The 27,540-nt window shown below is 47.0% G+C and overlaps 2 protein-coding genes across 2 annotated transcripts in view; both read left to right on the top strand.

The window, feature by feature from the left end:
• Positions 1 to 7,267, top strand: part of LOC135827704 (sushi, von Willebrand factor type A, EGF and pentraxin domain-containing protein 1-like) — a 61,774-nt gene extending 54,507 nt beyond the window's left edge. The window contains exons 22-25 of the mRNA XM_065340158.1: positions 986 to 1,111; positions 2,827 to 2,988; positions 3,689 to 3,976; positions 7,119 to 7,267. Of these exons, the coding sequence (XP_065196230.1) occupies positions 986 to 1,111; positions 2,827 to 2,988; positions 3,689 to 3,976; positions 7,119 to 7,267 (725 nt within the window). The remainder of the gene's footprint in view (positions 1 to 985; positions 1,112 to 2,826; positions 2,989 to 3,688; positions 3,977 to 7,118) is intronic.
• Positions 7,268 to 9,047: 1,780 nt separating this feature from the next.
• The window catches only part of LOC135827703 (sushi, von Willebrand factor type A, EGF and pentraxin domain-containing protein 1-like), a 57,233-nt gene continuing 38,740 nt past the window's right edge, over positions 9,048 to 27,540 (top strand). The window contains exons 1-5 of the mRNA XM_065340156.1: positions 9,048 to 9,209; positions 13,108 to 13,239; positions 14,334 to 14,501; positions 18,786 to 18,959; positions 26,712 to 26,984. Of these exons, the coding sequence (XP_065196228.1) occupies positions 13,158 to 13,239; positions 14,334 to 14,501; positions 18,786 to 18,959; positions 26,712 to 26,984 (697 nt within the window). The 5' untranslated portion in view covers positions 9,048 to 9,209; positions 13,108 to 13,157. The remainder of the gene's footprint in view (positions 9,210 to 13,107; positions 13,240 to 14,333; positions 14,502 to 18,785; positions 18,960 to 26,711; positions 26,985 to 27,540) is intronic.

Genomic DNA, 27,540 nt, shown 5'->3' with positions numbered 1-27,540 from the left:
ACAGACGCACACACAGACACACACAGACACACACAGACACACACAGACACACACAGACACACAGACAGACAGACAGACAGACACACAGACAGACACACAGACACACAGACAGACAAACAGACAGACAGACAGACAGACAGAGACACAGACAGACAGACACACAGACGCACAGACAAACAGACACACAGACAGACAGACACACAGACACACAGACACACACACACACACACACACACACACACACACACAGACAGGCAGGCAGCCAGACAGACACCAGACAGACAGACAGACAGACAGACAGACAGACAGACAGACAGACAGACAGACAGACAGACAGACAGACAGACAGACAGACAGACAGACAGACAGACAGACAGACAGACAGACAGACAGACAGACAGACAGACAGACAGACAGACAGACAGACAGACAGACAGACAGACAGACAGACAGACAGACAGACAGACAGACAGACAGACAGACAGACAGACAGACAGACAGACAGACAGACAGACAGACAGACAGACAGACAGACAGACAGACAGACAGACAGACAGACAGACAGACAGACAGACAGACAGACAGACAGACAGACAGACAGACAGACAGACAGACAGACAGACAGACAGACAGACAGACAGACAGACAGACAGACAGACAGACAGACAGACAGACAGACAGACAGACAGACAGACAGACAGACAGACAGACAGACAGACAGACAGACAGACAGACAGACAGACAGACAGACAGACAGACAGACAGACAGACAGACAGACAGACAGACAGACAGACAGACAGACAGACAGACAGACAGACAGACAGACAGACAGACAGACAGACAGACAGACAGACAGACAGACAGACAGACAGACAGACAGACAGACAGACAGACAGACAGACAGACAGAGAGCTCTCATATCATTTGCTGCGGAATTGTAATTCTGTCTTGAAAGCTATTTGTGTCATGATTTGGATGATCTAGATGTCGACGAATGTTCGAAAACAATCACTCCCGTTTGTGGCCCCACGGTCAAGTGTCGTAATACTATTGGCAGCTATGTATGTTACTGCGACCCTGGATACATTGTGGAGAATAATGATTGTGTCCGTAAGTACTGGCAAGCGACGCAATGGCCACTACTGTGGATTTCTAAGGGGCCGGTCACATTGAGGGAACAATCCTCAGATTATAAACCGGGAATAATTTTTTCTGCTTCTCATCACTGCACACGCACAATGAAAAAAATCTCACTCACGCGAGCAATTTTTTGTCACCACCCGCTTCTGGCAGTCTGTCAGCCTCCTCCTGGGCCAGAACTACACCAGCACAGCCTCTATAGTATCGCTCCACTTCACATCGTAATAAAAACTCAAGGAAACTCAATGAAATCTAGTGGAAGCCGCGGATGATTATAATCTTCGGCGGAAAAGCGAGGCCTCGGGCTGATTTTCATCGAGTGGATTAAATTTTCACAAACACCCCGCACAGCGGCAAATGTCCATGGTAACCACGGTTTTTTTTCAAATCCTCCATCAGTTTGACCGGCCCCTAAGCGTGCTTCAGTCAATTTTATAATCCAACCGTCTTTACTGGGCTTTATCAGTTTGCGTTTCATGTGGCAAAAAATGCTTCAAATTTGGGTTTCGGAACTTTCTCGTAATGACAGGTGCTAGTTCGTCGCAACCAGCTGCATTTCCATCAAATTGATTCCTTTTCTTGCTGAGTATGGGCAGTGCGTGTTACATAAACATGTGCAAGACCTGATATGCTATTACACACGATGGTTGTTGCGGTGCGACTTGGTCCCGCAACTAACCATCGTCAGGCAGACCACAAAAACCCAGAAACTCCTTTAATCGACATTACCACTCGTTTCAACAAGAACACCAAAGAACACACCGAACAACGATCGCCAAATCGCTGTCCTGAGCAAAACGTGGAGCGTGCGTGCATTTGGCTTGCGCCGCATGCATGCACACAACGACGTACATGTACGTGGCATAGAGAGAAAATGCAGCGTACAGAAAATGCATGAATCATTGTAGCCATAGAGATACAAAATATGGTGACTGCCAAAGTCCGCATGCAGCGCGGAGTGCAGGTGCAACAAAAAGAAAAGCAATAATATTTGAATGCAGAACAAACAGAAACTCGCAATCTGCTGAAGTGAAAGAATATAGAATTGTTGATTACGGAGGTGAAATCAGTGTCTGTCAAGGGGTGCTTGCACCCAGCGACAGGGTGACAGCACACCCTGTCAGCGAGAGTAAGTTTCGCCAAGTAGATCGTAGCGGAGTTGCTGCGGATAATGCAACGGATCAAGTACTAGTATGTACATGTTCATTGCAACCATTTAGTGAGTCAACAATTCTACTTATATAATAAATTAGCACAATTCACACTGAGATATTCCGCTCGTGAACATGTCGTGGTACGAACATGCATAGCAATTACTGTATCATAAAATGTGTCTTGACGTAGATGTAACAGATCTGCACTCTTGATGTAATTCTAACAGACTAACAAATAAATATTACACTTGAGAAATACATAGCAGTAATACGCACCGCACCAATATTGCAAGCGACCTAGCATGTCTTCACAATGCTGCCCTTGCAGCATGTGAGAGTTCTGTGCACAATTCGTAACTACAATACACTAATAGTATCAACATGCAACATGTGACAACATGTGACAATTCGAAAGGATAATGTTCAAGAGCGCAGTCTCCTGTCCAATAGTTATCCACAAATCTATCGGGTCTACAAGTTTCAAAGTTTTCAGGCGTCAATCCTTCTCTTGTTTGTTCCTTTCCTGCTCAGCCCACAACTGCAGTGTCCCAGTTGTTGCCAACGCAGGCACTGTAGTATCAGTTATAAAACATCTTGAATCTGTGACGTACACATGTAACAGTGGCTATTGGATGCTCGGACAGGCAACCACGACGTGCAATGTTTCCATAACGGCCTTGCCTGAATGCTATCGTAAGTAGATAGATAATGGTGTTTAGAGGGTTAATACTCATTCTTGATCTATTGTTGCAGGGTTAAATAGCTCATTGTTTTCAAATTAATATTCAAGTCACTCGGCGAAGTAGGTTTTCGGTTTCTTGGCGGAGGGTTGCGCAAATGTGGCTGCCTGAAAAGAGAAAAATACGCCAGACACATCAGAACTCAAACTGAGGACTTTGATTGTCATGAGCAACACTCTAACCACCGAGGTAGGGGACTAGGCCAAACCTAGAAGGCGCTGACACGTGTTTCACTCCAAAGTCAGCTCGCAGCACATGCTAAACATACTGACACGGGGTACGGAAAAAGACCGAAGTGCCGACAGTATGTGCGTTGTGAGCTGCCTTTCGAGTGGAAACATGTCAGCGCCTTCTAGGTTTGGCTTAGTCCCAGAGGTCAATATTTAGAGCATAGCGCATGACAAGCAAGGTACCAGATTCGCGTCTTGTTGGGTCTTACTTGGTTTGTTTGTCTTTGCAGGCAATTCACTTCACCTGCTTTTTTACCTTGAATATGAAGTTTATCCCATTCCCAGTTTAACTTATTATTTATATTGCTGCTTGGGGTCATGCCGTTTCTTTGTAAGTTAGAATAATTTCTACGTGCTGCAATGCTTGGTTATTTTGCCTTGTTTTGTGCTTCACTCTTGCATGTACATGTATTCCCCATGCAGAGGACACAGGTCTGACAGGTTATCAGTATTGCAGTATCACCAATTCAATTTTAAGGAGAACAGCGGTCGACACAGTGTACAATTACACAACTAGCCATGCATATTGCCAGTTGAAGAACGGAAGGCTTCTTACTGCAGCCGCATATAATGGGAACTGCGTAGGAACTCTAGCTACGTCACTACTGATATCATGGGTTGATGAGCTGGAGCCCAATAATCCAAGTGTTGCTTATGTCACAGGCGGGACACGTTCCCTTGATCAAGACGTCTACGCTATATGCGAATTTGGTGAGTACATTAATATTTGGCGAAGAGACAACAATTTTGACAATTTTTTTAAAAGATGGCAATGAACAGAATCAGCTGAAGCGACATGTTACAAAGGTTTTATTGAAATGTAAAGTGGCGATGGATACTTTTTTGGCATTGTTTAGGTGTTATTATATCACTATTGATCATTTATAGTAATCTGTGTTGCAATTTGTTACAACGATGCTTTCGGATGAGCATTGTGCAAAAGCTAGTTCGATGCATGTTTATATTTTTCATCGTTCACATTACATTTCAATCACAATTTTCTTTGTCCATCACCTCTTTACATTTCAATAAAACCTTTCTAGCATTTATTTTGAACAACCCAGCCCTGTGTTTATTGCTCATTATTTAGCATATACTGTGACACGTGTAGTTTTCCTCACTGTTTATTTCTATTGCATGATTAGCATCAGGAGATCCCCTCGACAGGCCATCGCCTCTGGGAGATCCTTTAAATAATAAATTAAAAAATTAAAAACATGTCGCTTCAGCTGATACCGTTCATCAAGGATGACGAGTTGTAGTAATATTGGATTACTTTATTAAACAATATAATTATATGGTTAGCATTTTACCATTCACGCTATTGCCGACGGTCGGCGTGTAAAGGGCGAGTCTACTGTTTTTTTTGTGTATTTTCGAGACACAGTTGCAGTTCAGCTTGTGAGTCCTAACTCCTGATGCAGCGATCGAATTTTGACACAACCCTAGTTGGAATCTTCCTGTTCCGTTCTCCTGCTAAAAAGAGCTTTCTATCATCGAAACGGTACCAAACCAACGGTATTTTGGGTGTTGGGTACGAGTGCCGTTGGATCTAGCGTGCGAACGATGAAATGCCATGTCTACACACACAAACATCTGTACAGGTCACTGGTCGAAATAGCTTGAACGGTAAAACGCCAACCATGTCTAGTGCCAAGCGATGGAGATTATATGAAAACAATCTAAAAAGAAAGAAGTACACATAAGATAAAACAGTCATTGGAAAAAGATGATTCGAACTGTTGTTTGCACTCATCTGTTATTTCTTCTTCTTATTATTATTATTCTTATTATTATTATAGACAACACCTCATGGCATGAAAAAGAAAATCAGCCGGTACGGGAGATGTGGGTGTTAACCGACCATGGTGAATAAAAGAAGAAAAGAAGAAAAGTAATGTTCAAGACGGAGAAGCATGGGAGGGACAGGTGATGGTGAATCTAGTGAGCAGATTTAAATGCGTCCAGGGTACTGGCATTGCGCGTAGTAGCGGGCAGCGCAAGCCAAGCAGAGTAGGCAACAAAGAGTGGAGAGTGTACAAGGGAGGTCGTTTTAGCAAAGGGGAGGGCAACACAGCATCTTGTCTAAGGGCCAGGTTCCACTGCGGCTCCGCTGCTCGTCTTTCGCGGCTTGAAACGTCATCATGACCATAGTGACCGCGGCTTGAGCTGGAGCAGGGAGACCGCGGCTCACCGCGAGCTTTTGCTACGATTCTTGACCAAAAACTGCGAGCCGCGGTCGCGGCTCGACCTGTTTCCCGTACTTTGCATTGTTTTGTACGCCAGAATTTTAAAATTCAAATTTTAATTCGTTGCGCAGTCCAGAACACGAGGATTTTTGGATTTCGCGCGCGCGCGGGCAGGTGAAACGTCATAAACAAGTGTGGACCACGACCGCGGTACCGCGAATGGCGAGTGTCAGTGAAACCGCGCTGCTCCGCTGCATGCAGCCAAGTGCCGCGGAGCAGCGGAGCAGCGGAGTCGCGGAGCAGCGGAGCCGCGGAGCCGTGGAGCAGCGGAGCCGCGGAGCCGCAGTGGAACCCGGCCCTTATACATTCTTATACTTATAAAACTAGATTAAGACCTCACAATAATGTGTATAGAAACCACTGAATACAGTCAGACCTCGTTTAGCAGCACACATCCGTTTTCCATAAAACAATGTCCGCATAGACGAGGGAACGGGATAACCAAACACTGGTTATGTTGGATGCACCACGGGCGCTGAACATCTGTAACAAGCTATTTTCTTCCTGATAGCGAGGGATCCGGATAAAGGAGGACGGAATACGGGAGTTCTGACAGTAGAACAGGATGAGATGCAGTAACGCTGTTCCCAGGGTCTCGAAACGGATTATCAATTGTGCACATTCGATTTTATTCTTCTGATTGAAGTGATCTGGTTGCCGAGAATCAGGATCCAGTTTCCACAGTCGAAAGCAGCCTAGGTGGGTGTGTGAGGGCTGAACAGTACTAAAACATTTCGTTTTCAAAGGATAAGCCGGAAGTGAACTGCCTCAAAAAAAAGGAAGAATGCCATAAAGAACGCCAGACCCACCAGAACTCGAATGACCTTGCTTGTCATGAGCAATGCCCTAGCCATCCCAACTATAGGACCAGGCTGAACCTAGACGGCTCTGACCATTTTAATTTCCAAAGGCAGATCAAAACACGTGTCACACATACTGATGGCACTTGAGTCTTTCTCAACCCTCCCAACTCCCCCCCCCCCCCCCCCCCCCAACTCCCACCTCTACCCCCACAGGGGACCAATATTTCGGAGAGAAAAAGAACGGCTGTTATGTGCAGTTTGAAACTAAATCCAATGTTATGCAGCATTTTTAAATTGGTTCTACTAGTACCGAAAAATACCCTGAAATGCCCACTTCGCAGCAAACGCCCACTTCGCAGCAAACGCCAACTTCGCAGCAAACGCCAACTTCGTAGCAAACGCCAACTTCGCAGCAAACGCAAACTTCGCAGCAAACGCCCACTTCGCAGCAAATGTTGCTAATACAGTTGTACTAAACCGTCATAAATGTTGATTGGGTACGAAAACAATTGTAAAACCTACAAACTGCCTATGTCGAACCATGAGGCGCTGCTCACCCCAACAGGGGTTGGTCAGCAATATCAGAGATAGAGAAAGGGGGAAGCTTTGCGAAAACTAGCTGTACAAAATCAGACGCCCCTGTCTAACAGCACTTCTCATGCATGACAGTATTATGGACGAGTTCACCCACTGTGTTTTTTTGCCAAGTTGATGTGCAAAGTCATATAACTGGCATTGATTTTGACAAACGCGAATCAGTACTAAGGGTTTCGATTTCTCCCCGATTTTCATCCTCTTTAGATTGCAATAGAACTGCAAGTGATCATATTTGGAATATATCAGCCAGTGGTATGGTTCAATGCAACAATGGATATGAGTATCTAGGTAATCAACCGGTGTGCAACGGCAGTAATCAGGCTCCTACATGCACACGTAAGCTATTTGTCTAAGTTTCAACATTTGACAATGAGAATGCGGGGCTAATGGAAGCAATTTAGATGTGGTCACATGTGATATTCTTGTCAGATTTCAACTTTAAACATTTTCTAGACAGATTTAGCAGTAAAGCGGTATGTGTTATGTTAAATCGGAGGGAGTTTTGCTTGCTGGTGACAGTGCTCAATACACCAAGGTGCAAAGCCTAGGTCATCCACTTGAGCGGAATCAAAAGCGTTTCTGCTGTAACTCTGAGTTTCACGGTTTAAATTAATTTGATCCCGCTCGAAATAGCAGGACATCGCAAGGAAAGGGGATGATTACTCATTCATTCTCAGCACATGGCCAGTAGGGCTACGGCGTCGCTTGGCAACAAGCTCCGACATCGGCTGCGAGCCACATCTCAAATACAGATTCATCATTTGTAGTTCTGTTTTGATATCGCACTTCCATCAGGTTTCTGAACTGTCGACGAAGAACACAGTCCAGTCGCTGAAACTCCCCATGTGTCACAGTTATAAAGGAGAACAGGCAGCACAAGCTATAATATGGTTGTTGTGTCTCCTCTCCTCTCGAATGCAGGGTCCGTAAGACCGATATACTTCTTCTGTCTGTCCTCTCCGGCTACTTGGATGGTTGCCTTGTACACAATAGAGCTGATTTGGGAGGTGCCGTCCATCGGGCAATAGAGCTGATTTGGCAGTTGCCGTCCATCGGGCAATAGAGCTGATTTGCCAGTTGCCGTCCATCGGGCAATAGAGCTGATTTGCCAGTTGCCGTCCATCGGGCAATAGAGCTGATTTGCCAGTTGCCGTCCATCGGGCAATAGAGCTGATTTGGCAGTTGCCGTCCATCGGGCAATAGAGCTGATTTGCCAGTTGCCGTCCATCGGGCAATAGAGCTGATTTGCCAGTTGCCGTCCATCGGGCAATAGAGCTGATTTGCCAGTTGCCGTCCATCGGGCAATAGAGCTGATTTGCCAGTTGCCGTCCATCGGGCAATAGAGCTGATTTGCCAGTTGCCGTCCATCGGGCAATAGAGCTGATTTGGCAGTTGCCGTCCATCGGGCAATAGAGCTGATTTGCCAGTTGCCGTCCATCGGGCAATAGAGCTGATTTGCCAGTTGCCGTCCATCGGGCAATAGAGCTGATTTGGCAGTTGCCGTCCATCGGGCAATAGAGCTGATTTGCCAGTTGCCGTCCATCGGGCAATAGAGCTGATTTGCCAGTTGCCGTCCATCGGGCAATAGAGCTGATTTGGCAGTTGCCGTCCATCGGGCAATAGAGCTGATTTGGCAGTTGCCGTCCATCGGGCAATAGAGCTGATTTGGCAATTGAGTGTATGGTTACATGCATGCGCAACATAGAACGGATTCAGCATCATGGTTATATACTTCAGTGCTGTTGTGAACACTCTGGTTCTCTAAAGTGTCAGGAACAAACGACCACACGGCACGAGGACAACTATTTATTCTCAACAGTATTATAATGACTTCGATCGACTTATTAACAATGAATAACTAACACTAAAACCACCAGGTAGTTATAGCGTGGAAATGACAGCGTGTATGAGAAAAGCATACACATACAACATACAACTACAGCGCACACAGCAAACCGCACTTAGCGCCTGTAGCGTATACCACATTGGACCCACTGTGAATAAAATGTTAAAGGATATTTTGGAAAAGTAGATATAAGAGAAAAAGAGAAAGGAAAGAAAACGGAAGGTTGGTTGCAACGAACATATATCAAGTGTAAATTTCTGATGTTTTTTTCTTGTTATTTACAGCTGTCAAGTGTACAGTACCTGATATCACAGATGGGCTGAAAACTGCAGCACAGATATCTTTCCAGCAAACAGTCACATACTCATGCAAAGTTAACCATGTGCTTTTTGGAGATGCCCAACCGACCTGCCAGGCTGATCGCTCATTGACAACACCCACCTGCAAAGGTAAGCAATGCAGTCCGTTTTTTAACCGTGTGTGTGTGATTCAGACCATCGGCCCTGAAACGTTTGTGATGCGATAAGCAACTTGCAGCACCTGCGATGAACCACGACCACGACACACGTGTTAATATTTTGTTGCTTTTAGCGTCATCCCAATACACAACTACTTGCTCATGAACCTAGAGTGGAATTTGTACTTTAGACAGTGGAATTTGTACTTTAGAGAGTGGAATTTGTACTTTAGAGAGTGGAATTTGTACTTTAGAGGGTGGAATTTGTACTTTATTTAAGTACCTCGTCCAATATCACGGTCAGTGACCACCACCACACCAAGGACGTTGACGCTGCAAATTCTATTCAAAAGAAATGAAATCTCCAAATTTTCGCCCTTGGGGCTTCATCAGAGGGTAAAAATGAATAATGAAATGAAACTGGCTCTTTAAAAAGAAAAATGTAAATTATCGTGTCCGTTCCCGAAGGGAACTCACGACGGCCGCTAACACCCGATAAACCCTAGCGGCAGATGCAGCGCCTAACAGTGGGGTCGAGTGGATAAGTCTCAAAACCACTGGCACAAGTGCCGAAAACGACCCAAATTAGCTGCATCCATGTACCCCTTGTGCCTGGCCACAAGTTCCCGGTTGACTGTGGGTAGCAGCACGGCTGGCAGCACGGCTGGAAAACCGCTCCCAGGCAGGACTTGAACCAGGTACCTCTCGTAGCTCAATCATGATCTTTGACCAACCCACTGTGCCTGCCTGGTTTGCTCTGTAGCAAACTATAATAGCGGAGCATTGAGACATTGAGACGTTGTCCCATACCACTCAGGTATGGGAAGAGGCCGAGCCTAGAAGTTGCTGCATGTTTTTCACTCCAAATGCAGCCCAGAACTCGTGCCAAACACATTGACACTGGGTTACGAAAAAGACTCAAGTGCCATGAGTATTTGTAGCAGGTGTTGTGAGCTGCATTTGGATTGAAAAACATGTCAGCGCCTTATAGATTCGGCCTGGTCCCATAGCTCAGTATTTGGAGCTTTGCTCATGATAAGCAAAGTACCTGGTTCGAGACCTGGTCGGTCTAGGTTTTATCTTCTCTTTTCAGGTGGTTCGCTTCCCCAATGTGCAGAGTATTGTGGAATGGGTGAGTTCACCCAAGTGTAAAAACTCGTTTTTATTCGTCAGTGGAAAATATGGAACTGGAGTCACACATTCGTGAAACTACATGGCGGACAATGTGATGGTTGGCTTTGTCAACATGCTGGAGCTCTCCAAACACCTTGGGCAAAGCAAACCCAATAACAGATTAAACTGGCTATCCTGAAGCCTTAATGACACAGCCATCTCCCACTTCCCTAAGGTAAAAGAGATCTAGACATTGCGAAACAGCGTTCAAAAAAGCACATTCTCACTGCTAACATGAACCACCAGGAACCTCCAACCTCGAGGTGCGTGTGGCGCTATAATTTGGCTTTCGTCTGTTTGCGATGGTCCTCTATCATCACTGAAAACATTGACCTGTCATCCGAACGGCTGACTTGCAAGATCTCTGAAGACATGACAAGGTACGTCTCAGAGCCTCAAGCTGCACAGCACCGACCCAGTGTGGTGGACCCGAGTGCATGGAAGCGACTCCGTCTGGTTTCTGCATGTTCTGAGCAGAGAATGCAAGAAATATAATGCATCTTACCTCCTCCCTCATGGTCCGTTTCGAATAGCACCTCAGGAACGCACCAGAAAGCATTATTCTACGTCACTATCCACGTGATTTCTTCATTCCTCTTGCAGCAAAATCCAAAATTACACGCAAAAAATCAGTCACTTTTGCATCAACTGTTAACATGTTGCACCGAAAAATGTCGGTGGCGCAAAGAGAAGCTTGTCGTTTGGAGTGACAAGTGATCACCGCTGCGTTTCCTTGTCAGAGTCAACAATACACTTTGTTCTGCAGCGTTGGGAGTGGTGTTGGAGTAGAAATTGCTTACTAGATGTCGCGGAGAGGAGAGCTTTCCTGCGCAGGTAAAATGGTGATTTTGATGTTGACCCTAAGGGCTGTTTTCGCTGGTTGGGGCCGATATAACACGTCAAAATTGTATAAATAGCCAGTTCTGCCAATGCTGACCACATCAATATTGACATATCTATTATTACAGGGTGCGACAGAGCGCTCGGCCATTGAAGAAAATGTTGAGTCACCTCCACCATTACTCTGCGCTCTTTAGCCGACTAGACCCTCCTGCACACAACCATCACCATTGCGAGGACACGTTCGTGGACGATATTGATAAACTACTTCAGACAGCAGTTTCGCTAATACATAGCTCATCAGTGAAGGTAGATGTTGAATGATTAATAATATAGACCAAAGGGAGTTTATCAATATCGTCCACGGAAGTGTCCTTGCAATGATGATGGTTGTGTGCAGGAGGGTCTAGTCTGCTCAAGAGCACAGTGTAATGGTGGAGGTGACTCAACATTGACATCTATCTTTAAAAAATCATATTATTATTATTTAAACAAACTATGAGGAGACAATAGTTTGATAACCGCAAGCAATATAATCAGCTGAACCGACATTTGTGTACTTTATTCATGCAATGTAAAAACGAACTATTATAGGAAACCTAAGTTAGAGAAATAACACTAAGAAAAATAGAAGTGAAATTTACAAGTGTGAATCTTAACAATCAAAGCGAGAGCAATAACGAATGCGTGTGCTAACAATAAACCTGTACATGGAAAAATGAACCAACAAGAGAAAGAAAGAAGGAAGGACAAAGTGATAACACATAACAGCAGTACATTTCACCTAGAACATTAACGGCCAAGCTTGCTCTGTACACACAAATTAGGCTTATACAGACGCTGATAGATAGCTTACAACACTTTTAACTGTAGTCCATAACCATGACGACCACGGCACAATACAGTGAACGATGAGTCGGAATACGAATTGCAACAATCAGAACTAGCTAGCAGATGATTTCTTATACATTCTTATACTTATAAAACTAGAATAAGAGCTTACATTAATGTGTAAAGAAACCACTGAATACAGTCAGACCTTCTTTAACAGCACGCATCCGTTTTCCATAAAACAATGTCCGCATAGACGAGGGAGCAGGATAACCAAACACTGGTTATGTTGAATGCACCACAGACGCTGTATATCTGTAACCAGCTATTTTCTTCCGGATAGCAAGGGATGCAGATAAACAGGACGGGATACGGGAGTTCTGACAGTAGTACAGGATGAGATGCAGTAACGCTGTTGCCAGGGTCTTGAAACGGATTATCAATTGTGCACATTCATTTTATTCTTCCGATCGAAGTAATCTGATCGGCGGAGATCGGGATCAAGTTTCCACAGTCGAAAACAGCCTAGGTGGGGGTGTGTGAGGGCTGAACAATACTAAAAAAATTCGTTTTCAAAGGATCAGTCGGAAGTGAACTGCCTCAAAAAAAGGAAGAATGCCATAAAGAACGCCAGACCCACCAGAACTGTAAACCCTGACCTTGCTTGTCATAAACAATGCCCTAGCCATCCGAGCTATGGGACCAGGCTGAACCTAGACGGCTCTGACCAGTTTTTTTCCTCAAAAGGCAGATCAAAACACGTGTCATACATACTGTTGGCACTTGAGTCGCTGCTCACCCCAACAGGGGTGGGTCAGCAATATCAGAGATAGAGAAAGGGGGACGCTTTGCGAAACCTAGTTGTGCAAAACCAGACGCCAATATCTAACAGCACTCGTCATGCATGACAGTATTATGTACGAGTTCACCCACTGTGTTTTTTTTGCCAAGTTGATGTGCAAAGTCATATAACTGGCATTGATTTTGACAAACGCGAATCAGTAGTGTAAGGGTGTCGATTTCTCTCCGATTTTCATCCTCTTTAGATTGCAACAGACAAGCAAGTGATCATATTTCGAAAATAATCGCCAATGGTATGGTTAAGTGCAACAATGGATATGAGTATCTGGCTAATCAACCAGTGTGCAACGGCAGTAACCAGGTTTCAACATGCACACGTAAGTTATTTGTCTAAGTTTCTTCAAGCCGAGAAAGACGAGCAGCGGAGCAGTGGAGCAGCGGAGCCGCAGTGGAACCCGGCCCTGATGAAAACAGAAATGCGCAGCAGCTTTTATACAACAGGCCCCGTACCCTAACGTACGAGGATACACCAAATTAAGGCTATAGTAAAGAGTCAGGTAAAGTTCCATACTAGCCAGGCAAGGATACTACACAAACCTAGCCAGATGAAACAAAACATATTCAAGTGCACAGAAACCTCTAGATCACATACATGCATTCGAATTAGCAGGGGAGCAGTACTGGTCCACGGTGGCGACTTGCAGACTGCCCGAGCGGCATGTTTGAACAGCCTATGTAGACGTTGTTCCTGAGCAACTCACAAATACGGGTAGTAATTAATAGAAACATACTAAAATACTGGCAAAATGATAGATCTGAAGTAGGTTAGTGGGCATGGATATGGCAGCGACGAAGTATGTCGTAGCAGGACAGCAATTTTGCAGGCAACGGGGACGAGCAACATGGTCCACCATTGTGGTCCAACTCCTGTCCGAGTCAAAATACAGGCCGAGGTGTTTTATAGATGTGACTACTGGTAGGACTTGTGAATTTCATATAACATTGATGTCGAGGGTAGTCGCTCTACCTTGTGGTATGGCGAGTATCTTAGTCTTGGTCTCGTTAAGGATCAGTCCACGTTTCTTCTACCAAGTGGCCAGGTACTGAACTGCTGGAGGTGAGGCGCTGGGAGATAACTTGTGGCTGTGGACTGCTCGCATGCAGCGAGATGTCATCAGCAAACTGAATAGTGGTGACGTCCTGAGGGGCAGGGTTGCGGGCAATAGCATTTTTGTATTATAGTTCTTCAGTAGCAATTGGCCTGGAAATCTCTGATTAGCTCAGAAGCAGAGCCACATTGTCGATTTACTAGGTTGCAATGATGTCGAAAATGAAACCATGGTTTGCGAGCACATTAATCCTTTACGAAGGTCCCCTTCTTGTTTTTCCTGATGTCAGTGAATATCTGGTGTGAATATCTGATGTGTTTTTCTGTTGGGGATTTCTGGTGTGCGTTTTGTATTATTTACAGCTGTCAAATGTGCCGTACCTAATATTACAGATGGGCAGCAAACTGCATCACACATATCGTTCCAGCAAACAGTAACATACTCATGCAATGCTCATCATGAGCTAGTTGGAGATGCCCAACCGACATGCCAGGCTGATCGTTCATTGACATCAACACCCACCTGCAAAGGTAAGCATCTCTGTCTGGCTTTTAACTGCCTGTGTGAGGTTCAGACCATCTCCCCTGACACACTTCTGTATATGCAACTTGCAACACCTGCGATGAGCCACGACTGCGACACACGGGTTAATATGTTGTTGCTTGTAGCGTAATCCCCATGCACTAATAATTGCTTTTGAACCTAGAGTCGAATTTGTACTACATTAATGGATGTCGCTAAAGCTGAAATTACTCCAACTGCTATCCACAGCTCCCATCAGGCACTTTCTTGTCGCAGCTGTCTCAAGTCACATATCGCATCACATAAAGTAGTACAGTTCATAAAGGTGGGATATCAGACATATTTGAGTTCATTGCGTTGATTTGCAATGCGCGTCTGCATCCAGGAGCTGACTCAGTATTCCTTACCTCTTCAATCAAGTTGTCAACATTCCGATGTAGCGCTAGACGGAGGTGACGGGCTCCCTGCAAACCATTTTCGAAAATAATATGATAAGGGTAAATGAACCTTTGCTTTTTTTGACAGCTGTCCCGGAAACCTGTACGATACTCCTACTTCAAGTACGTATTGCGTACTACACCCTTACTTTGTTCGATTGGACCAGTGTTGCTTGGAGCAAAAATGTGCAGAGTATTGTGAAATGGGTGAGTTCACCCAAGTGTAAAAACTCGTTTTTAATCGTCAGTGGAAAATATGGAACTGGAGTCTCACATTTGTGAAACTACATGGCGGACAATGTGATGGTTGGCTTGGTCAACATGCTGGAGCTCTCCAAACACCTTTGGCAAAGCAAACCCAATAACAGATTAAACTGGCTATCCTGAAGCTTTAATGACGCAGCCATCTCCCACTTCCCTAAGGTAAAAGAGATCTAGACATTGCGAAACAGCGTTCAAAAAAGCACATTCTCACTGCTAACATGAACCACCAGGAACCTCCAACCTCGAGGTGCGTGTGGCGCTATAATTTGGCTTTCGTCTGTTTGCGATGGTCCTCTATCATCACTGAAAACATTGACCTGTCATCCGAACGGCTGACTGGCAAGATCTCTTAAGACATGACAAGGTACGTCTCAGAGCCTCAAGCTGCACAGCACCGACCCAGTGTGGTGGACCCGAGTGCATGGAAGCGACTCCGTCTGAATCCAGCAGATGCACAACTCCAACTGCAGGGCTGCCACACTTGGAGGGAGAACAATCTGACGGGGTCCGGGGTGTCCCGCGGTGAAAATGTTTAGGGAAAAGGCTGGCTGTTGGGCCCCCAGAACACATTTTTAACTGCTACAAACATGCAAGCATGCGTGCGTTTTACAGCAACCTGTATATGTACATGTACATTGACCGGCCAAACGCGACCTGGAAGCGCCGAATGGCCAACTGGACTAAAAAGCGCTCAAAATAAAATAATCGGTTGTCCTTTTTAGGAACAAAATCGGTCGGCTTTTCCAACAGGCGATGAAAAATCAGACAATTTCCGAAAAATCGGAACAAGTGGCAGCTCTGCAACTGGCTTATACCCAAGCCACAGCCAGTGCCTCTATATAATATGTATGCACATCTGCCTACACACTGCTGCATATTGCCATACGCCTTCTTATCCTTTTCTCTGGATGTGAATGTGCACCCCTTACGCATTATATAATTATATTATATTTAGTTCTTTTCCCCTCCCTTGCTCCTTAACCCTCCCCCCCCTCTCTCTCTCTCTCTTCTATCTCTGTCTCTCTCTCTCTTTCTCTCTCTCTCTATCTCTGTCTCTCTCTTTCTCTCTCTCTCTCTCTCTCTCTCTCTCTCTCTCTCTATCTATCTATCTCCCTCTTTCTCTCTCTCTCTCTCTCTCTCTCTCTCTCTCTCTCTCTCTCTCTCTCTCTCTCTCTCTCTCTCTCTCTCTCTCTCTCTCTCTCTCGCTCTCTCTCTCTCTCTCTCTCTCTCTCTCTCTCTCTCTCTCTCATAGCTGCTTTTGTTTTCCTCCAGAAAACAGTTCTTGAGACCTTACTTGACCTCTTGAAGGTGGAACAGGGCGGAAAAGTAGTCTACAAGTGCCCCAAACACCGCTTTCAAAATATGTACTTTGAAATAGAAAATGACAGTTTTCGCACAGACTGACACAAAGAGACAAACTATTACTTAGTGGCTTTTGTGGCGGAGCACAATACAACTGGACTAAAGATGTTGACACCGACTTGAGCATGTCAACGACATCAGTTCAAAGGCATGGCCCAAGTTCTTCCTGGAAAGCAACACGATGCTCTGGGCGGCGGCGCACTTGCATACTCTTTCGATTCGGCAGTGACACTTTCGATCGTGGCCTGCATTTCCGAGATGGCGTCAGACGACTCATGAGAGCTGAACGCAAGTAACGTCGTAAGGCAGCTGGTTTGCCGCCTAATGATTATGTACTAGCCCACAACTTGTGCCTCTTCGCTACTGGAGACGACGGGGATGAGCTTCGCTGTCAACATCAACATCACTGAGATCCCAACAAATTGTCAGCGTCGCTCTGCAGACCCGCCGCCACGGACTTGCAGACACCTGAACAAACCTGGGCCATGCACAGCAATCATCTGGCCCTGCGAGCTGCTCTAGTACCACTAGATGCGGACATTGTCAGTCTTTGCTCGCCAGCTCCTTGAACTAGACCGCCAAACAAGTGTGAAGATGATCGCCACAGTCATCATGAATGAAGTGCAGCGCAGAGTGAACGCGCTTCAAAAAACATTTTTTTTCATTTCGTCATTCCCCAACTTTTTTACGAAACCCCAAAGACATGTTTAAGCTGATCGCGGACCATATAATATTTATAGCACTGTCAGAAGGGAGCTCACAACGGTGGTTATGTGCTTTTCAAATAAATAATAAAAGATAAAATATGGTCGCTAACAGCCGGTAAACCCTAGCGTAAGGTGAATCATCTGACGGTGGGGGTCAGCGGATAAGTCTCACAACCACTGCCACAAGTGCCGAGAAACCCCATTTGCCGCATCCATGTACCCCTTGTGCCTGGCCACAAGTTCCCAGTTGACTGTGGGTGGCAGCACGGCTGGAAAACCGGTCCCAGGCAGGACTTGAACCACATACGCCTAATATCTACATCATGGTCTTTGAACAACCCACTGTGTTTACCTTGTGTATGTGGAGGAAATAATAATTATCGACCAGGTCATCCACGTCATCCTAAATGAACGCAGTTAAACCCAGCACACCCACACTGGTGTTAAAGGGGAAGTTAGGGCAAAAATTAAAATTTCACCAGTTGTAGTCTCCGGGGTGCCGAGTCGAATGGTCGTGGTCCGAGGAAGCTGAGACGCTCCCTTCCTACTTGAATCCCAATCGAACTCGCGCACTTCCACCGAAACTGGGTGACTACGCCCTACTAGATGGGGATTTGTGTGCAAAATGTCACTAAAAGCGCCATTTCGTTCTTATAAAAGCATGGATGACCGCCATTGGCCCATATGTTGTAGTCTTTTGGACGCTGAGTCGACTGGTTTTGGTCCGAAAAGGCTGCGATGCAGCGTCCCTCCTTTATTCCCAATCGAACATGGTTGAACAAGCGGTCGCGTGCTCCTGGGTGCCCAAATCACCTGGTCACCACGCCAGCAGGCGACAACTTTCACACCAAGGTTCAACTCGAATTCAACTCGAGTGACAGGACTGCCCCCAAAAAATGTCAAACAGGCTAGTAAGTTGAACCCTGCAGGCACGGTGACCAGGTGACTGGCTTACACAGGAGCACGTGACCGCTTGTTCAACCATGTTCGATTGGGAATAAAGGAGGAACGCTGCATCGCAGCCTTTTCGGACTAAAACCAATCGACTCAGCGTCCAAAAGACTACAACATATGGGCCAATCGCGGTCATCCATGCTTTTATAAGAACGAAATGGCGCTTTTAGTGACATTTTGCATACAAATCCCCATCTAGTAGGGCGCATTCACCCAGTTTCGGTGGAAGTGCGCGAGTTCGATTGGGATTCAAGTAGGAAGGGAGCGTCTCAGCTTCCTCGGACCACGACCATTCGACTCGGCACCCCGGAGACTACAACTGGTGAAATTTTAATTTTTGCCTTAACTTCCCCTTTAAGTGCCAAGTCTTTTGTTGCACATCAAGTTACAGTGTATCAGTTTTTATGTAAAAGTGACATTTGACTTTTCTGTATATCTTCTACACTCACGCCTGTTATCCTGTGGAATTAACATTTTTTTTTCGCTATGGAAAGATGCTCCATATGCTCCATCCTGAGGTGTATCCATAATATGTAATACAATGCTCGGTTTTATATTTTATTTCCAGCTTTCGACTGCCTTGTTCCTGTGATACCGGATGGCCGGCCAAGTTCCTCAGGATTGAACGCTAATGAATCTGCCGTATATTCATGCAACAACGGGTACTTCCTGTTGGGCAATCCCTCGATTACTTGTAATGGCATCGGCCGTTTGAGTACCAGTGAAACGCCGTCATGCTATCGTATGTATTCAGAAACCAGCCTTATGTCGAATATGAACTTTACTTTATGTGTGCGGCCGGTAGATGTAAACCCCTTTTGGGCTTCACAGGTGAATGGAGGCTGAGGGCCTGTCAGCAGTAACTCTACGCTATTATACTTCAATGTGTTGTCACTGTCCCAATCCCCCCCCCCCCTCTTGTACCCGGTCGTACTTTTGCAGGTTGCCAGCTACTGCTGCAACCATGCACTGCATTAATGGTGCACACTTAACGGTAAACCGCCATGGTCTTGACCGCATCCATTTCCGGCTTGCTGATGTATTATACTTCAATGTGTTGTCACTGTCCTAATCCCCCCCCACCCCCCTCTTGTACCCAGTCGTACTTTTGCAGGTTGCAAGCTACTGCTGCAACGATGCAGTGCATTGATGGTGCCGGTCTAACTCAATGTATGTGAGGGGTGGTCACGCAAATACATGTACACACAACCAGCAATAACTCGAGAACCATGTGATGTAGGTATGGGTAAACCATATATTTTCAAAATCTGTATGCCTGAACGCGTCCAGAAAATTCAAATATGACTAGGTCCAGGCAAGGATAGGGCCTATGGTAGCCCTTCAAGTTGAGAGAAAATACAATTGCGAATGAAATACACGAATATCACAGCACAAAGGGCATACCAAGTTCGTGATAGAGCTGAAGTCGTACGATAAACAATCAGGTAAGGGCTACGTCTTTACAAGAAATGTAGGCTCTCTACAATACCGACATTGAACACCAACACCTCGCCATCGGCGATATGCCAGCAGCAGCAATTCCCATTCCACGATATCGCAGCTTCGGTTTGTTCATCTCAGCGCTGCTCGCGTCAGATTCACTCTCTTTCAGATGAGCACTCAGGCGCGAGCTTATGCATGCCGTGATTCTCACGGCCAGGCAAATCAGCTGATCACACCTGACGAGTCCTTGTGACAGTCGCTGTCGCCGTGTCGGCAGCAAGAAGGCTTCCTCTCTGTTTGGAGAATTTTGTTGTAGTCTTTTGGACGCTGAGTCGACTGGTCCGAAAAGGTCCGAAAAGGCTGCGATGCAGGGTTCATTCTTTATTCCCAATCGAACAGGGTTGAACAAGCGGTCACGTGCTCCTGGGTGCCCAAATCACCTGATCACTGCGCCAGCAGGCGACAACTTTCACACCAAGGTTCAACTCGAGTGACAGGACTTCACCCAAAAAAGGTCAAACAGGCTAGGAAGTTGTACCCTGCAGGCACGGTGACCAGGTGACTGGCGTACGCAGGAGCACGTGACCGCTTGTTCAACCATGTTCGATTGGAAATAAAGGCATCGCAGCCTTTTCGGACCAAAACCAGTCGACTCAGCGTCCAAAAGACTACAACATATGGGCTTATGGCGGTCATTCGTGCTTTTATAAGAACGAAATGGCGATTTTAGTGACATTTTGCATACAAATCCCCATCTAGTAGGGCGCAGTCACCCAGTTTCGGTGGAAGTGCGCGAATTCGATTGGGATTCAAGTAGGAAGGGAGCGTCTCAGCTTCCTCGGACCAAGACCATTCGACTCAGCACCCCGAAGACTACAACTGGTGAAAAATTGATTTTAGGGTATACTTCCCCTTTAACGATAAAGCTAAATTAGGATTCCCAGCATTGCCAAGTTTGCAGTCAGGATTTACCTGATTCTTGAACATCAGGTGCTCAACGACAATCGTGTTAGGTTATCCGGTGTTGGCGGATGTATACTTCAATGTGTTGTCACTGTCCTAATCCCTCCCCCCCCCCCCCCTCTTGTACCCGGTCGTACTTTTGCAGGTTGCCAGCTACTGCTGCTGTTATGAACCCTCTAAGATTCTCTAAATTGTCAGGATCGTACGACCACACGGCACGAGGACAACTCTTTTCCTTTACACAGTATATTTCACTTCATCTGATAATAAACAATGAACACTAATAACACCAGCTATTTATAGCATGCAAAAAACAGCGTACATGCAAAACATAAGCATATAAAACTGGACATAACAGCGTATACAGCAAAACACACACAGCGCATATAGCGTATGCCATGCAGCAACATCAGCGGTACGGCGGAGTCGAAAGACAACATTGCGACGAATACAATGCCATAAGCGCGAAGGCCTTTCCCAATTGAGAACTGGTGGTTTGCAACATTTTCCCCACCAAAGGGCTTCTCACCGCCGTACAACAATGCACACAAGTCAAAAACGATCCGGGGCTCTGACTATGCGCCCAGAACGTGTCATCTCCTGCTGCCGTGGTGGTGGTAACGGTGCTGACGGTTCATACGCTGGCTGCTGAGGGACGATAGCAGGTTGAGCAGTATCTGCAGGCCCAGGAGCCACGTCCTGTGACGATACTAACCTTTGGATCGGCCTCAACAGGGTACTGGTACTCAACTTAACCTTGGCAACACGACGCTTACCATCTCGACCAGGGAATAACTCGATGATCCGTCCCAAACGCCAGAACTGTTTGCGCTTGGTATCATCGAGAACAAAGACCACATCACCCACAGCTAAAGGGCGCGACATGGTCTGTTGGTGTTTGTTCAGCTGACTTAGGTACTCCACCTCCCAACGATTCTTGACATGCTCCAGTGTCCGACTGAGGTAACGCAATCTCGATGACATCTGCGCAGCGTCCAGGGTACCTGCTGGCTTCTCTGACGACATCCAGATGTCACCCATCATCATTGCAGGGGTTATTGGTGGCTCATCCAGGCTATCAGACACATAAGTTAGCGGACGACTATTCACCACTGCTTCAACCTCATACAAGAGGGTCTCAAGCTCCTGGACCTTCAGAAACGCTGTTCCCATTACCTTTTTCAAGGCACTCTTCACTGTACCAACCATTCTCTCATAGAAGCCTTCATGCCATGGTGCAGCTGGAGGATTGAACATCCATGGCACACTCAGTTTGTCAGATGCCGCCTTGAACGTTGTAGCGTTGTCAGACCTGATCCGAGACGGCAAACTACGTCTCGCGACAAACTTCCGAAATGCTATCAAGAATGACTCAGTACTTAAACTATCGACCACCTCCAAGTGAACTGCTCTGGTGGTGGCACACACAAACAATGCTATCCATACCTTCGGAGATGACTCACCACGGCGCACGTACAACGGACCAGCATAGTCGATGCCGGTAGTTGCGAACGGCCTCTCGTGAACAACTCGGTCTTCCGGCAGCGGCGGGCAGACTTCTGAGGCAGCCTTAGCCTTGTAGCGGCGGCATGTAACACATCGCTGAGTAATGTTGCGTAGCGCCCGTCGACCACCGATAATCCAAAATTTCTGACGGATGAACGACAAGACTCCTTCTACACCTTGGTGCATCCTTTCAACATGCATTTTCTCCAACAGCAACTCGGTCAGATGATGTTTGCCTAACAGGACTGGGTGCTTGGCTCCATACGCCAACTCGCTGTGCTGAAGTCGTCCCCCGGCTCTGAGCACTCCATGCTCATCCAGAAACGGTGCAAGCTGATACACCTTCGACCCAGGCTTCACTGGTTGACCTTGCTTGATCAGCTCAAGATCCTCAGCGAAACATGCGGCTTGAACGATGCGGTACAATACGTTGTCTGCTGCAAAATAGAGTTCAGCACGAGGCTCAGTGTGCTTCCACTGCAACATCCGAGTCACCATGCCCTGTGCCCTCGACCATTTACTGAATCGGAGCCACCATTCCTTATCAGATTCTCGACTACAGGTGGTGGCTGACACTCGTACCTCTACACTGGACTCATCTGTAGCTGCGGTTGAGGATGCGGTGGGCCAGTCATTGGGCTCCGTGATCCAGGTTGGTCCGCCCCTCCAGAACGGACTACGGATCTGCTGTGCGCTACTCCCACGCGACGGTAAATCTGCTGGGTTGTGAAGGCCCGGGCAATGGTTCCACACAATGCCGACCTTCTTCGATATCTCTTGGACTTGACTGACGCGGTTAGCCTCAAATGTTTTCCATTTGTACGATGGATTACTGATCCAATGAACGGTAGTGAGACTGTCAGTCCAGCCATAGACTTGCGTGACGGTCACACGCAGCTCCTTCACCACAAACTCAGCGTAGCGAGCCGCTAGACATACTGCTTGTAACTCAAGGCGGGCTAACGTGGGCGGAGACACAGGTGCCACTTTGGCCTTGGCAAATACCAAGTGCGACTGTCCATTGACGACGGCATACAAACAACATCCAAACGCTTTCTCACTGGCATCGGCGAAGGCATGAAGCGCAATCGGCGTGTCAAGATTGCAGCAAATCCAACGTGGTATGTCAATGCTCACCACTTCGGCCAACTCTCCCCACCATTGCGCACATGCGGCTGCGATGCCATCAGGCAACATATCATCCCAGTCGCCTTCGACTTTCCAGGCTTGCTGTAGCAGTATCTTTCCCGGCACAACTGCCGGTGCTGCTAGACCTAGCGGATCAAACACTGATGCAACACACTTGAGGAGGGATCGCCGGGTCCAAACAGACGGCCTATCGGACTCGCCTAGCGCTGCTATGCTGAGCAAGTCATCACTGGTTTTCCATTTCAGACCGAGGACTTTATCTCCGGCCTCTGGATCGCACGGGATTTCGTTGCCTCGCCACTTGCGTAACTCCATGCCAGCATCCGTAAGCACACGCACGCTGAACTCTTGCATCTCCTTGGCTTCCGAGGCATTTGAGACACTAGAGACCAAATCGTCAACGTAGAAACTCGTGAGCAAGAGATCAATACGATCTCGCTCTTTGGGTGCAGACAACGCCCGTAGCTCCTTCAAGTGATGCTGAATCACCGCAGTAAGCATGTACGGCAAGCAGTTTACGCCAAATGGCAGTTTCGTTAGCCTCCAGGTTAACAGTTCATCGCTGTCGCTTCGACCGGGCCACAAGAAACGCAGGTACGGACGGTCTTCGGGATTAACCGCGACCATGAAGAAAGCCTTGCGGATGTCCGCTTGCAGCGCGCTCTTATATTCACGGAACCGTAATAGCATACCTGCGAGACTCGGCAATAGCGACGGTCCAGGGTCAACCATGTCGTTCAACGACTTGCCATCTGGAGCCGTCGCCGAGGCATTGAACACCACTCTTAACTTCGTGGTTGCAGCGTGCTCGCGGAATACACCATGATGCGGTACATAGTACCCGGCATCGCTCTCACATGGCTCCAGCTCAATTGCTCCAAGCTCGCGGTACTCCCTGATCAGCACATCATCATAGAGCGCACGCTTCCAATTCCTCTTCAGCTTTTCAAGAAGCCGCTTTGCGATGACTCTAGCTTGAGCAAAGTTATCCGTTGGGCGACGCTCATTTCGCCACAAGAGACCCACTTGGTACCCGCTGCCCTGGCGACATAGCGGGAACGATGGCAGGTACTGATGTTGTTCTGGAGGTTCATCCAACTGCCATAGTTGTTCAATTTGGGCTGTGACACATGACACCGGCTGACTGTTTCGACTTGGTGCAGACGCTGGACCAGATAATACATTACCTATCTCTGTGTTCCACACCGTCTCACCATTAACTTCCTTCTTGCTGTGCAGTACCGCGTTGATATAGTCTGCACCAATCAGCATATGTATTTCGTCTGATGTCCCTTGTTGAGGCTTGTCACTCAGCTCTACTCCCCAACTGTGCCACTGCGCAATGGTCTGCGGACTTGCGCACTTCAAGTCCAGCTCAAGCGTTGGTTTCACGAACGCGCGTACCCGAATGCTAGCGGAGCTACCCTGGATCGTGATGGCGTGGGATCGTGATGGCGTGATGGCGTACTTATCCATGCGCTGTTGGGTTGGTTCCGCGCCGAACGGCTTCACCTCTACATTTTCAACCCCAACGTGTTCTGCATCGATTGCTGACACCAACGCTGCAGTCACGAATGACGCCTCAGCACCCGAGTCCAGGAACACGCGAACCTTCGCGTTTCGAGTTCTTCCCTCAACTCGTGCCACTCCGGTCATCAGCCGCACACTTGGCGAGTGTAGACAGCACGACCCAACATTCTTCTCCGTAACTATCTCAGTCGGTTTCTCCCGGCTGTAACCTGCTCTATCCAACACATCATGTATTAGCAGGTGGTGTTTCCTCTGGCATTTCGTGCATCTCGAGCCTGACCAACATTCTCTGGCCATATGGCCATACTTAAGGCAGTTCCAACAGAGTCTCTCTCGCTGCAGAAAACCCTTTCTCCCTTCCTGTGGCAGCGACTTTAGCTGCTTCTCTGCATCTGCGACCGATATCGCCATGCACTGTGCCGACGCAGTGGGCCTTGGCACGGGTCGTTCTACTGGCTTCCTGGCAGTATCACCCTGTCGTCCGTGCGCGACCTGGTAAGACGCGCCGTGCTCCTGTACCTGGCGCAGTGACATCCCGTAGCACTGTCGTTCGACCAGGCACGTCTTCATCTCAGGTCCGCATTGCTCCAAGATTACCTGCTTTGCCATTGCTTGCAGCACCGGGGACATTTTACCTATATCGGCGCTATACTTGGTGTCCACCTCGCCATCTTCTGTCATAGCGAGTGTGGCCCACACCTCTACCTCTCGGCAAACACGGACAACGTATTGATTAAACGACTCATCTGACCGCTGCTTGCCTGTCAGCAATGTCTTCCACGCTTTATCCGGAGTCTTTCCGAGCGAGGCAAGCAACTCTCGTTTTGCTTCCTCGTAATTATTGCATCCAATACATATCCTCTCCGCTTTGCTACCCGCTAGCGCGATGCGCAGTCGCAGCAGCCATTCGCTTTCTTCGAACTCGTTCTTGGAACAGATGTCCTCGAACAGGTCAAGATAACGCTCCAATGGCTGCGTTCCATCATATGAGGGGATTTTCATCAACGGTTGACGCCCCCCGCTGTTACTGGGAGCTTCCTCTGTACCTCCCATCGCGGCTTTACCATCACCCTCATACGCATTGGCGATGCGCTCGTTAATCTCCTTTAGTGTTTTGTCAAACTCGGTGCGGAACACCTCCTCTCGCCGTCTGGCACTGCGCTCCTCACGCTCTTGGTACTGTTGGAGCCTCTGCTCCACATGCACCTTCAACAACTCGCCTTCTAATCCTAACCGCTCTCCATTGTCGATAAAGCTGGCTTCCAAATTGTGTAGTTGCTCTGCCATGCTCGCTCCTATCCTGGCGTGGTCGCCAAATGTTATGAACCCTCTAAGATTCTCTAAATTGTCAGGATCGTACGACCACACGGCACGAGGACAACTCTTTTCCTTTACACAGTATATTTCACTTCATCTGATAATTAACAATGAACACTAATAACACCAGCTATTTATAGCATGCAAAAAACAGCGTACATGCAAAACATAAGCATATAAAACTGGACATAACAGCGTATACAGCAAAACACACACAGCGCATATAGCGTATGCCATGCAGCAACATCAGCGGTACGGCGGAGTCGAAAGACAACATTGCGACGAATACAATGCCATAAGCGCGAAGGCCTTTCCCAATTGAGAACTGGTGGTTTGCAACAGCTGCAACCATGCACTGCATTGATGGTGCACACTTAACGGAAAGCTATTAAATTCGGATTCCCAGCATTGCCAAGTTTGCAGTCAGGATTTACCTGATTCTTGAACATCAGGTGTTCAACCACAATCGTGTTTGGCTATCTGGTGTTGGCGGATGTAAATGTGTGAATGGATGTGTTTGTGAGTGTTTTGCATGCATTTGCAACAGTCTCTCTGCTTGCCTGCTGTGTTTTGTCGATGACTGCAGCTTCACCGCCGACCGAATACCGTTATTGTCAGCGAACTAGTAGTATAATTGTGTCATCATACAATCGGCTGAACTACAGTTTTGCAAGCCAGCTCTGCAGACTGTATACGGGAATGATTATTTCCACACAGTCGGTTTCTGATGGGTGCGCCCATCGCGGAATGGAGCTCCCCCTTTATGCCTGGATGGGCTTGCCGGCCAACAATCAGGCCATGTCGATAAACGCTTACAAATATGATTTAGATGTGAAGCTGTCTGCTACATGCGAAATACGTAAGTGATCAGAGAACACCACGATCTATACGTTAGTCACCACGATTATCTTAATGATTCTCTGGTGCGAGAGTAACGAGTCACCTTAAGATCAACTATGTTACCCGGTGGCCGAGGCACGGCTAGTTTCAGGACGCAAAAATGCCATGCTTCGATCTCACAAATCGAGGTTTGTCCAAAACATTTTTGCACTTCTGCAGAGCTTTACTGCTAGTGAAATTCAAGTCCCTCGGGGAAGAAAATACTTTGGAGTTACAAGGAAAAAATACTTTGGAGTTACAAGGATTGTCAGTGCAAATTCTTTGTCAGACTCGATGGAGGTAATTGCGCTGCAGTGTTGGTGTACTGGCATCTGAAGTGGTGCCTGGTATTGGAGCTTGAAGAGGTGCTTTCCATCGCTTTCCATCTTCCATCGCCGTGTAAGAAATTGGCCATGTAGCAATATGATGAAGTGAAAATATTCAAACACTGTAAAAGCCATATTTATAACGAAGGGCAAACTCTAACGAGTGAGGCTGCAACCACTAGGTACAAAACTGCGTAAACGCAACTTTTC

Source organism: Sycon ciliatum, chromosome 11, assembly GCF_964019385.1.
Source record: "Sycon ciliatum chromosome 11, ocSycCili1.1, whole genome shotgun sequence".
NCBI classification, from domain to species: domain Eukaryota; kingdom Metazoa; phylum Porifera; class Calcarea; order Leucosolenida; family Sycettidae; genus Sycon; species Sycon ciliatum.
Note: the sequence above shows the minus strand (reverse complement) of the source record. Positions and strands in the feature narration are given on the sequence as shown.